A 13,939-nucleotide genomic window follows, 5' to 3' on the forward strand; every position below is an offset into this window, starting at 1 on the left:
AATGAAAGGTTTTTTTACCGGTCTCCTACCGGCTTTTAGGTTGGCGTCACATAAACGTCTTCGAATAGATAAAACTGAAAGGAAAATGCTGGGATATGCCTTTTTTATATCTTCGGCGGAGAAAAATTGATTTCTTATAGAAGATCGTCTAATTAGCTTGTCAGTTGCAGATGTTGTTTTTTTGGGTCTACCTGGCTTAAAGATGCTGGCAGTAGTGCCTCTTGTTTGTCACAATTTGATTTGTTTACAAATGATACTTTTATGAAGATCAAGTTCTCTAGCGATTGTTACTTGTTTCACTCCCGCATTGTGCTTCTCAATTATAAGTTTTTTTATTTGTTCCGATAAATTTATACCTCGGGGCTTAATACTAAACAGGCTTCTTCACAATCGAACACGAACTGCTTCAAACGACCTATTTAATTTAAAATATTTAATACAAAGAGTTTCTTTATTTATGTCCTCAAGTAAAAAAACATTGGTTACTATTTACATTCTTATTCATCTCTTTCTCTCTATTACATCTTCTCATTCTCTCTATTACATATTTTGAATAGATTATTAAATTAGAAAATAAATTTAAAGTTGCTCTACTTTTGGCCGGGACTGTATATTATTATTGTTAAATACATATTTATTCAACGACTTTTCACAAAATTTTTGGTTTTGGTATATTTAACAACCATACATGGTCAAGTAATGTTTATTAAACTGTAGAATATACGTATATCATATACGATTCTGTTTACAAAAAGAAGAAAATTTTGGCATTTAAAAAAATTTACATAGGATTTACATATCTAGTTTTAAAACTCGATTACTACACCTCAAATAATGATGAAATTCTTCTGAAAAATAATTGTTTTTCATCAATATTATCCAATCTAATAACGCTGTTTTTATACTAAATATTTATATGTCAAATTATATCAAATTTAAGCAAAGTGTTTTTGATCCTTGTTTTGAATGATTTCAAATGCTGCTATTATTCGTCCAATTAAGTCTAGCTCTGATTCTACTGGAGTTTCGTAGACTAAAGACTTTACATGTCCCCACAAGAAAAAATCGAGCGACGTTAAATCGGGTGATCTAGGAGGCTAAAAAAACTGCTCCACCTCTGGCAATCCAACGGTGCCCAAACCGCTGAGCCAATACTCGCGTACTTGTACAGCAAAGTGAGCCGGCGCTCCATCATGCTGAAACCACATTTGCTATCTAACGTTTAGTGGAACATTTTCAAGGAGTTCTGGGAGAACTTCCTCCAAGAAACGCAGATAAATAGGTCCTGTTAACCGTTCCGGTAGAAGGTATGCCCATACGTTGACAGACCAACGATTCTGATGTTTTCTTGGAAAAATTGCATAAGGATTTTCTTCATCCCAAACATGGCTATTTCTACTATTAAAAATACCGTCTCTTGTGAAAGAGGCTTCATCGGTCCACAAAGCATATCGTAAAAAATTTGGTTGTGCAATGATGTGATCCAGAAGCCATCGACAAAATTGAACTCTAGGATGATAATCGGCTGCAGTCATACCTTGAACTTTCTGGAAGTGGTAAGGATGGAGTTGTTGCTCGTGTAGTACCCGCCAGACAGAACCGTTACTCGTATTCATATTCTTAACGACGTCACGTGTGCTATTTGATGGTTCATCGGCAACTCACTGAAGCCCCTCTTCAAATTCGACCGTTCTTACGGTTCGAGCAACATCAGTATCATGCATCTTGGTCTTAAACATACCTGTCTTAGCGAGCCGCCGATGAACCACAATAAATTTTTTGTTTTCAGGATGCTGTCGTTCGGGATAACGTTTATGATACACCGCGATGCTGCTCGTGCATTGCAGTTTGTTGCTCCGTATGCCAAATGCATATCCGCCAATTCTTGATTGGTAAAGTTTTCCATTAGCAATAAATGTTTAAAAATTTTAAGTTATAAAATTTTTAAACATGACATTGAGAATTGACATTGGTAAGCGTTGATTTTAAACAATTGTTGTTATGATATCATGTACAAAAGGTACAAATAAATGCAGCAGATCCTATTTAATGTTTTTAATAAATTAATGGCAATTAATGTTTTTTATAAATTTTAACGCGTCTTAGGGCCGTAGTGGCGTAGTGACGCATTTCCAGACATGGGTTCCTATACTCAAATGGATTCTTTTATTGCACTGAATAACCCCCAGAAGTTTGATCCCATAAGAATAGGGTTAATGAGAACCCGTTTTTTTAGCAGAAAATAATTGCCTGAAAAAAATGATTTCTAAAGAAATTATAAGTAATAAAAATCTTTGTAGTAATTGTGTCATTTTTCATAGCAAACCCTATGTATTAAAACATCGTTGAATAAATAAATATTTAACGATAGTAACATATGACGGGTTGCTTGGGTACTATGTAAATTTAAAGTTTTTAAAATGCAAAAAGTGCAATAGGAATCAAACTAATGGTTGTAGACCTTTATTTAAATAATTAAAATTTTTTACAATGCTGGGCTTGTATATTTACCAATGCCTATTGTATATCAAAAAAATCTGAATTTGGTATAGTTGGAGTTAGATATGTACATTATTGCTTCCATAAAATCAAACAACTTCAAAAGAGCTCTACAACTCCTTGTCACCTGTTATGCAAAGTTTCTTACTACTAATTTTTACGAATAATATAAAAAGGCATCTCTTGCATTTCTCCCATATAATTTAAAAAAGTTTCATTCACATTTATTTCACTCACAAGCTTAATTTCTTAATTATTAATTTTTTCAAGTAACACTTTGAAGTGTTCCTGGAGTATACAAGGGACTCCATATAACTATAAACTAGAAAATAAAAAAGAAATAGAAGAACATATAAAAAAATAAGCTCAGTAATTTCTTTTAAGAAAACAAGACCTATATTAAAAAAAGAAAGAAATAATAAAAAATAAAATAAAAAGAAAACATAGACTAAAACAAAATTTTTATACATAAATTTATTTAGCTGATAAGCGCCTTCTTCGTTTTCTTCTTGACACTCCTTTACTATTCCCGCAAAATCACTCCTCCCCTTATCAAAACTTATATAACTTAAAACCCCAAAGTAAACTTTCCTTACAAAAGAAAAAAGTGGAAAAACTTTAAATTATTACATCGCCAAAACCCGCAACTGAGATAGAAAAGTTCCAACTTAAAATGGGATTTGACAAACTTTTGAAAAAAATTTAAATATTCCAGTAGTACGTGAAGTTTTTGTTTACTCACCTCTATAAGAATAATAATCCACATGAGGTAAGTAAGTAGATAGGACCACATTAGGTTCATATGGATTTTATTTCTCAGACATCGCAGCTCCCTAAAAGCAACAAAAAAAAACATGTCATTCGGTTTCCTTATCTAAATTGCACGATAAACTTGATGAAAAAAAATACGCTTTTTAGGTAAACATAAACACTGTAGAACGTTATCGAGAAATCCAGGGAGAAATAAACCCGTGCCAAGTGAGCCCATTACCCAGGAATTGCAGGGGTACGTTCCAACGGTAATTTCCTGCTGTAATAAATTTAATTATTCATTGGACAAAGATGTCGGTTTATCCAGTTTAATGTTGCATTAAAGCTTGATAAAAGCACTAATTACTAGGAAGGGTATTAGACGGCATATTTCTAAGGATGATCCAGAGTAGAGTTTTTCGAGTGATAAGGATAAAAGGGCGTTTTATTGTATGTATCCTTATTTGCTACGACCAAGAAAAATAAACGTTTTTATTAGACGATTTATGGCTCCGACAATAAACGAGAGAGTCCATATTGGCGCCAAAAGGGTGACCCTAATAGTTATACACAAACAACAGTAAATCGTATCAATCGACCGATATACTTACTTGAAATAGGTGAATATGAAAATGGCCAGTGCTAGTGTGATGGAGCTTATGACGTAACCTATTAAGTAAATGTTACTTTGAGTGTCCACGTCCAATGAGTAAGGATTTAGGGCGGTGCAGAAGTCGTAGAAAGGGGTGCTCCATGTGCCGTTGAAGGTGCATTCTCTTGTGGCATTCTCTGCAATAAATATATAGAAAAAAAATTCAAACAGCTAAAAGTATACGAGGGATAATTATTAAAGCTGTCAAAGAAGTAAATTTTGACTTTTTTTTAAATGTTTCTGAAACCTAAAATATTCAAAAAAATTTGACCTGAAATTTGACTGAAAGTCTTTATTAAAATATAGTCTTTTTAAACGAATTTTCTATTTATTAAGACACTAAGATATAACAGTTCCAACACTGTTTGGCTATTTTAAATTATTGACGGGAAAAACTGATACTTCCAGAATTAATTTCGAGAAAATTTTCTCAAGGAGAGAATCAAGCATTAAAAAATTTTTAATTATTTCTCTTTTTTTCCTCCTTCAAGTAATATCACCCATTAGAAGGTTGACTTTCATCATAGCTATTTTCACTTCTGAGGCTGTACCTTTAAACAACTTAACAGAACTACAGTTGCATCATTTTCTTCATGATTGATTTTGCTTAATTTTCCCTTTGCAATCTTTGCAATAATACAGTGTTGCTAACCGTAATAGTATGTGTACTATTATGATTATGTACTAAGTACTATTCAGACCCGTAATAGTACGCCAAAAATACTAATATTTTTATACATGCGTAAAAATCTTTAAAAATGTTCGATATCAGCAGCAAAGCTTTTGTTTCGTGTTAAAAAATACACTGTACATTAAAAAATAAATAAAGACCCTAGAAGTAAAAAAATTATCATGACTATCTCGTTCTCCTTGCATTTTTTCTGCGATAAACCAAGATAGATATATATGCCAAGCACTTCATGACATTTTAGTTAAGCGATGCTGAAGAGAAAATAATTATGATTAAATAGATTATTATTACAACACCTTAGTAATCTTAATATATATCTTAATATGTATATGTCAATATATAGGACAGTTGTAAGTCTTTTACTTTAATAAATACTTTATTTTATTTATATGAGGTAAGTAGTGAGGGTATGCTACGTTTGTATCTTTAGTTATAGTAAATGGTAAAACATTTGTCTTTTGGTCACCAATGAAACAAGTTTTATTTTTGACGTCACGAATTTAATAAATATACCTGGACTGCCAATTTAATAAAAAGTAAATGACCGCCATTTTGCGTGATTGTGTCCTTTTGATGTTGGTCACTCTGACAAATTTCAGTTGTGCCAATTGTAGGGAAACAAAACAACTAAAGTTTGTTTTTGGTAGGTTATGTTTACGAAAACAAAATAAAAAGTTACATTTAGTTAAGAATTTAAGATAGTTGCATTAAATCTGAGATTTTTCTTGTACTTCAAGAATTTTGTTAAAATTAATGAAAGAAAGTAATCCTCACTTAAAATGAGACAAAGTTTCAACTTCGGATAGATGCATGAACTTTAAAATAATTGTTTTATTATTTTGATTAAGTTGAAACTTATAAATCCTAAAACCATGAAAATAATGATCTTCTTTTTGCTTGTATTTACTTAACAAATTTAGTTAAAAACAGTTTATTTTCTCTCTGTTTTTACTTTGCGACTTTCACTATCCTATGTACAGTGTTTCTACATTAATAGGTACAACCATCTATAAAAATCAAAATATAGATGATTTTATGAGGGTACGTAATTAGCAAGGGTTTATATAGTAAAAATAAACAACTCTATATATTATTTTATGATAGTGAATAATACAGTATTGTGCATAAATATAGCAACAAGGGATGTTTTCAAAAATATTATTTGCTCCTTTATTTATTCCATATTATTTCTTTACTTTTAAGTACACGCCTCTGTATTATTTATAAATATACCGAGATATCATAAGAATGCCAATGCAGAGTAAGGAACTTTATGTTTGTTTATTTAGACAATGTGCATAAATATAGCAACATTCTTGTTTCGCATTTATTTTATCAGTTAAATATCGATTTACCTGCTGTAAAGTTGTTATTTTAGAATCTCAGAATCAACTTAAAATGGGTCGCTCAAAAACCGTCTCTGGTGATGTAAGAAAAATTATTGTGGAGCATTACGAAAATGGTGTTAGGCAGAGTGACATTGCAAGAAGCTTACGGCTTCACAGGTGAATCGTATCCAGAGTTTGCAAAAAATTTCGCCTTACTGGAACAGCTGCACCGGCGCCCATTCCTGGTAGACCCAGAAAAACAAATTTAAGGATGGATAGGCAGCTGCTACGAATTTCCAAAGAAAATCCTTTTTTGTCTTCTTCCCAAATTTTGGCAAAATTAAAAAAGGGTGGAGGAGTAAACCTCAGTTCCAGTACCGTAAGGAGAAGATTAATTGATGCCAACTTACCTGCTCGTCGCCCCGCCAAAAAACCGTTACTCTCAAAGAAGAACGTCAAGGCTCGTTTTCACTTTGCCCAATCTCATATCTACTGGTTTGTAGCTGATTGGAAGAAAGTCGTATTTAGTGATGAATCTAAATATAATTTATTCAGAACTGATGGAGTGAAGTACGTCAGACGCCCCAGTGAACAAAGATTAAATAAAAAGTACATTTGCCCCACAGTTAAACATGGAGGGGGAAATATTCTTACTTGACCCATAGTAAGAATAGTGGGCAAAATGGATCGTTTCATGTACAAAGACATTCTGCAAATACATTTAGTGCCATATGGATGAAGTCATGCCAGTAACAGCCATATTTCAGCATGACAACGATCCAAAACATGCTTCTCAATTTGTTAAGAAGTTAATTAATCCGATGAAAAAATAAATGTAATGGTCTGGCCATCTCAATCGCCAGACCTAAACCCTATAGAGAATTTATGGCATTACATTGACACCAAAATCAGGCACCTAACATGCTCTAATACAAATATTCTCTTTGAAATAGTGGAAAAGGCTTGGAAAGAAGTGAATGACTATATTATGAAATTAATTGAGTCAATGCCAAGACGATGTGCAGATGTTATAAAGGAGAAGGGGTACTACACGAAATATTGAATTGATTTTAATTTAGTTGGGTTATATTTTTTTTAGAATCAAAACTATTTTTTGTTGCTATATTTTTGAATAATAAATTTGCATAAAACAATTTGGTGTTTTATTTATTATGATACAAAAAATATGATAATATAAAAATATAAACAGGCTCTAACTATTCTTGTAAATAATATATAAACCTTACTTATAAAATAGATACTAAAAGATATATAACAGGAAAGTTCAATGTTGCTATTTTTTTGCACAAAACTGTATATAGAGAACAGTGAATGAAAAAAATAAATTTAGTTCGTGATAGGTCACACGTCAAATGTCAGCATCATCAACTTCATTACCATTATTTACTATATTTTTTGTTGCCAATACTGAAAATGTTTAGAGTGACCAACATCAAAAAGAGACAACCACTATAAAAATGGCGGCCACCAGACAGCGGTCATTTTTGGGTATGGGGGCCATATGAATTAGCAGTCCAGGTGTATTTATTAAGTTCGTGGTAAGAGTCTTATATCCAATGAAAAATGTACAATTTTTTTACCATCTGTACCATTATTTTATAGGAACTTGTCCTATTATGCTCAACATATAAATTGGCAACACTGCGACCGGTCCTAATTATATCAGTTCGAAGTTAATCTATTAAGAGCACGTGTACCATAGTATAATTATGGTCTTATAATTATATGGTGATTTTTTTTTATTTTAATATTTAATATACAAGTGACCTAGAAAACAGTTGTGTCATGAAGAATATGTATGTAGTATGCATTCCTAAATTTTTTATATGAAGTAAAAAATCTAAACAATTGAAACAAAAACTTTTTTTTTAATTTCTTAATTTTGGGCTAGACTCAAAGTTACATATCCCGTAAAATCCCACATATTTTTTTATTTCAGAAAATAAGGTCAGTTTCTGTACTTTACGTCATGAAATTCTGCCCCAATTTGTCCCCCTAATTATAAATTAATTTATAACATTATGTATGACTTCTTTAAATGCTTACCATTATTATAATATCATTCTAAATTTAAGTCGAAATTACTATAAAATGCTTTGACCAAATTTATATGATTACAAGAAAATCAGTTATTTAAAAAAATCAAGTTCAATCCAAAATGGCCGCTGCCACAAAATGGCTGACTGCACATTTTTGTAAAATCCACCCAAAAAAGGGGTATCAAAAAAAGAGCATGAACAACACACTAATTCAAGATGTTCGCCATTACAAAATGGCTGATTACATATTTTTGTTTTATTCACTTTAATCTTGTTGTAATCTCTTCACAAACAATACACAAATTTATTAAATCAAATTTAATTCAATAGTTAACTTAATTTTTAGCAGAAAACATTTATACCTACTTTAAAATGCTAATTAATCATATTCTTTTAGGTTCCTCATGCAAGCAGTTGCATTTCATTAGAAAATTTGTCTTCGAATATTAGACTCTATTTGCAAACAGATTCTCCAGAAATAATATTTTATTTTCAGGCAGCCATAACTGAAATAAGCGATAGTATTGTTAAAATAAATCCAGAAGCAAGACAAGACTTTTCAAAATTGTTTTGAAAAATGCCACTGATTTTCCAGAACTAGATTAGGACGAAACAGCGTTTTTTGCGAAAAACAAGTCTCGGCTGAACAAAAACCTCGTATTTTTATTTAAAGATACTACCAAAAAAATACTACCAAAAAAATAGAAGCTATAAGTCCATCTTATACTGCAGACACATCACAATTTATTAAAGAAGCAGCTTTTAGCACTCCTTTAAGAGCAACCAAATTTATAGAAGCCTTTGAAGCAAAAAGTGAATCAACATTGCCTAAAGAAGCAGAAGCGCTGTCAATGATTATTGAAAGGGGTTAAGAACAATAAGTTTTTAAAATTACTGAATTATACCCATCTTATAAATAAAAAAATTTGTATTATTAATAGTATAAATGTCACAGAGAGAAGTAAAAGTACAAGGCTTATTAAATCAACGCTTACTGCTCCACGAATGTTATGTCTCAAAAATTAGAATTACTCTTGAATTTAGGTAAAACAGATATGTATTTAGAAGTCATCTGCAAATGGGGATCTGATGGTACTTCAAGGCCAGCAACATATCATATTTCTCTAAGCATGTTCTTAATATCTCTAGTTCCTTAACAAATTGTCTTTGTTAGCAAACCAGAGCTATTGTTTGAGAAAATCCACGAACGTCTTCACCTCGAAATAAAGAAGATATAGAAACAATTAAAAATTATGTTCAATATATCGACTACGAAATCAGTCTCTTAGAACCATTTCAATTTATCATGATTGCTTACAATGATTGATGGAAAAGTCTATTAGTTAGGTTACTCATCTTGTCTTACGGCATCATCAGACTTAAAATAAAGATTAAAACATGCAACTATTATTTTAAGTCTGATGATGCCATAAGGCGAAACGCGTAACCTAAATAATAGACGCTATATTTGTGAGACTTTTTAGACAGCAATTTTTCGACTCAACAACGTGGCACATTACAACGCAACGTTGCGTTGTTACGTTGTCTTAATCATAGAGTCAACCACGTTTTACACCAATTTGAAAGAGATTTTTTTGGTTGTCTCAACGTTACGCAGTGACTACCCGTTACATTTTTAAACGCTTTTGCAACATTTTAGAGTTACTGATTTTTAGACGGATGATCAACTAATAAATAAATCCAGTAGGCAGCTACTTAAAAAATAAAACCTCTTTGAACAGTATTTAATTAATATTTGTTTTCTATGTAGTTTATTATAGTAAATTATATGGGTAAAGTAGCCGTTTTGAAGGATTTACAAGCACTTAATTTATCAACGGAAGGTAGTTTACTATGAAAAAAGGATGTTATTTTACCCCTAAATAACACAAAATACATAAGAAACATACATAAATACAATCCTTTTCATTACTTTAAAAATAATAAATTATAAGAATAAAAATGTAGATTAAGTAGGTTATGTTGAGTTGAATATTTTTTTTTTCTCTTATTTTCTCTACCTTTGTTTTTCATCTTCTTCCTTAAATTCTTAACGTGTCAAAAAGCCTCTGCAGCGAAAAATGCTCAGCAGGCAATGTAATACCCATTCGCTAACGATGAAGTAACGTTGCTGTTACTGGGTTTTTGATTGAAAAATTGTACACGCTTGGACGTCGTTGTTTTAAGTGTAAATTACTACTGCTACCATCTATAGTAAAAAAATACGTTGTAAAAACATCAGAGTTCTACAACAGTTGCGACACAGGTGCAGTACATTGAAGCTTGGTCAAAAATAAACGTCGTTGCAAAACCAACTAAATTTTGCAGCGAAAACAACGCTGCAGCAAGTGAAAATAAGAGTAATCGCAACTTAGGTGACTACAAATTGTTACTTGGGTTCGACTTTGAGTTTGTTTTCCTCCTTGTTACATATTATTATTGATTCTTTGAGAATAATTGATGATTTTTTTCAATTTCTTATCTTAATTTCCATTTCATTTCTCATTTTTCCCACTACCTCCTCATTTATGACCATGTCCACTCAACTTATTTTTAAGATCCTTTTATATGACCACATCTCAAATGAGTGCTTCCACTCGATATTCTTTTTTAACATTCAGACTTCCATCCCATATAGCAACACCGAGAAAACGTAGCATCTTATTATTCTGACTTATTCTGAAGTTAAGATCTCTACTGCATAACGCATTTATCATTCTCGTAACTATAGTTCTGGATTGTCTAACTCTTGAGTTAAATTTCTCATTTACTTTTATTAACTAATTTATATTTACTGACTTTTCTATTAGTTCTCCATTTTTGATATTTAAGGTAAGTCTGATCTCCTCGCTGTTCGTCATTTTTTGATTAACCAAGCTCTGTAAATTGTTTCAGCCCTGAGTATAGTGTAACCTGCATTCAGGATATTGTAAAAAGGGATATCATTAACCTTTACTCCCATTGTTGTTTCATTCAATTCTCTGAATGATTTCTTCTGAATAAGATTAAGTAATAGCGGCGATAGTACACATCCTTGCCGTCGACCACATTGTATTTTTATTTTATTCTGAGAGTTCATCTTCTACTTTGATTGTAACCGTTTAATTAATATTTTTTAAGTCTATATTTTTACTTTTAAGTAATTGAATAGGGTGATTATGACGAACTTAACAGGATATGCTTGATATGGGAGCTGTCAATAACGTTCCTTACTTGAACATGATTGATTGGAATCCCTTTAATGTAAATTGATTTTTCGTGTTATGCAAATTTAAAGGGAGAAACTGTGACTACAGAAGGGCGATGAAATAAATATCCGAATGCTTGAAATTGCTTGAAATGCGAGGCTTGAAACTCTCTTATTGGCTTTCTACTTTATTAATAACTCTAAAAATTCTCTGCTCTTTAAATTTAATATTAAATAAATATTTGGAAAATGGGAGATATTAAATAATTTATATCCTCATGCATTATTAGATTCTTCAGACTAAGATGGTATAAATATAAATATGAACTTTAACTTCTACTAAAATTGTTCCTTAAAGGGAAATTTTAAACAAACAATACTCCTTTAGAAACATGCTTAAATCACAATTAAAGGTTCAACGAAATTTAAATGAATTAAATTTACACGTGGATACAGTAAAAAGCTAATACTTGCATAAAATTAGTTCGTCAAAGCAATTTATATGTATCTATTTGCTGGAATAGAAATTAAAAAAGAAGAGTTTACATGTACATTTTTATTGTTTATTCAGTTTGTTAATGTTTACATGAAAAAATAATGGATTATGTGTGGATATTGTAAAAATTTGTGTTCTATAGGAAAAGCTTTGAATCATGGCCTCAAAAGGTGCCTCTTAAGGGAAGAGAGGAAAATGTGGGAAGCAAAGGCTTCACTTTCTCTATTACAAAGGGTCTCAATTTGTTCTCTCATTACAAACCCTCTCAATATAAAAATAAGAGTATTTTCTTTATTTTTTTAGGTACCTCAGAAATATTGAAAGAAATAATTGATTGAAAATTAAAAAAACCTAATTTTTATCAGGCAAATAATTTTTTTTTCAATATAGAAAAAATATAGTAATCACCTGTTTCGAAGAAAAAAAATTTTTTCTAGATTTAAAGCTGTTTTTGATACACTTTGAATTATCCTCTATATATGAACCACTAGAAACTTTTTTACAAACCCATAGTTTGTTTATTCATATATTTTAGATTTACATATATACAAGTACAAAATTTTCCTAGTTATATCTAAAGAAACCGCCATGCCAGTTACTTTTTAGGTAAGCTAATTTTTATCCACAAGCAATTTTTCTACAAACACATAGTTTCTTTTTGCATTTATTTATATCTTTTTATAATCAAGTACAGTATTCAAGACTTATAAGCATCTATATGTTTTACTACCCACGTCTACTTTTTTCTCTGAAGCGTTTTATTTTCAATGATACAATTACGGACCTATACAGTGCATTTTTTTTTATCTCGGGTCATAGGGTTTTACGTGTAATATTTTCAACCCCATGTCAGAACCTGTTCTATTTAATTGATAGGATTGAAACTTGGAACAAGTGAAGTTTAAGTTAACAGACTTTAAAAAATCCCATTATTTTGCAAAAAAATTTGCGAAAAACCTATTTAAAATACGTTTTTTTGATGAAAAAGTTTGCTTTTTCTGCACCTCGTAACCTTCATTACCTTTACACTTCAAAGCAGGTAGACAAATATCTGACAGTGACACAAAATAATTTCCTCAAAATCTCAAAAATATATTTTCAAAAATCAACAATAAATAAATAAAACCTTTCAAATAAATTGTTCAAAGTGCCCTCCAAATTGAGCCAAACAAAAGCCCAGACAGTTGTATAAATGTCTTTTAACATTTAGGAGCTGCCGGAGAGTTCTTCGATATTGTTGAGTCTGCCTCTAACAATATCAAACACTTTCGATGATAGATAGCCCCAATAAAAATTATCTAAAGGCGAAAGATCGGGGTTTCGCGCCGTCCATTTAGCTGATGGCCCAAAACGTCCAATCCAGCGTCCTGGGAACGTGGCATTCAAAAACTCGGTAACAGTCGCTGCACTATGAGCGGGGGCTCCATCATGTTGAAAAATTATCCTGCCATTTTGAACAGCGTTTCCTAATGCGGGAATGACCTGCACCTGAAGAAATTCTAAATATTTTGCAGTATTCAGGCTACCCTCTATGAAAAATGGTCCAATTATTCGATCTCCAAGAATTCCTGCCCACACGTTAAGTTTCTGTCTTGTTTGGGTATGCGTTTCCTGGATGACGTGAGGATTTTCTCGCGCTCGTATTCGAGTATTTTGTTTGTTGACTGTACCATTTGTACAGAAAGTACTTTCGTCTGAAAATAGTATTTTGTTTGTAATTGTGGTTGACGTGTTCGACCACAAATGTGTCGTTAAAACGTGTAACGTGTTAATTCGTTCCATCCACTGTTCACAAAACGGAATTCTAAGAAAATAATCATTAGGCAAGAGTTCTTGAACATTTCTAACTTTAAAAGATTTGTATTTTTCTTTTCTAATTGCCTTATAACAACTACTCCTACTTTTTCCGGTAACTTCAGCAAACTGAGTAAGACTATTTGTTGGATTTTCTTCAACGGCCAAGCATACCTCCATTTTAAATTCTTCGTCTACTACAGTTTCGGTTCTTTTTCGTTTTAAGTGAGAACTGGCGATGCATCCAATCGTAATAAATTTTTTATGAAACCGTTGTACAATTGATCTAGACGGGACGGGATGGTTAGGATAAGATACGGCAAAATTATCTACCACTTCTTGCGCCGACATTCCTCTAATGTAGTTTGAAACCATCTCAATACGTTCCTCCGTAGTGTAAATCGACATTTTAAAGAGTTTTTGAACAATTTCAATGGAGCAATTTAAAAATTATTTTGTGTCACTGTCAGATATTTGTCTAC

General features: G+C 31.6%; 1 protein-coding gene across 5 annotated transcripts in view; it reads right to left on the reverse strand.

The window, feature by feature from the left end:
* The window catches only part of LOC126736685 (diuretic hormone receptor-like), a 221,939-nt gene that overhangs the window by 88,602 nt on the left and 119,398 nt on the right, over nucleotides 1-13,939 (reverse strand). For all 5 annotated transcript variants that reach the window (XM_050441185.1, XM_050441183.1, XM_050441180.1 and 2 more), the window contains exons 4-5: nucleotides 3,861-4,038; nucleotides 3,242-3,332 (exon numbers count right to left, since the gene is read on the reverse strand). In XM_050441185.1, coding sequence (XP_050297142.1) covers nucleotides 3,242-3,332; nucleotides 3,861-4,038 — 269 coding nt within the window. The remainder of the gene's footprint in view (nucleotides 1-3,241; nucleotides 3,333-3,860; nucleotides 4,039-13,939) is intronic.

Source organism: Anthonomus grandis, chromosome 5 (genome assembly GCF_022605725.1).
Source record: "Anthonomus grandis grandis chromosome 5, icAntGran1.3, whole genome shotgun sequence".
NCBI classification, from domain to species: Eukaryota; Metazoa; Arthropoda; class Insecta; order Coleoptera; family Curculionidae; genus Anthonomus; species Anthonomus grandis.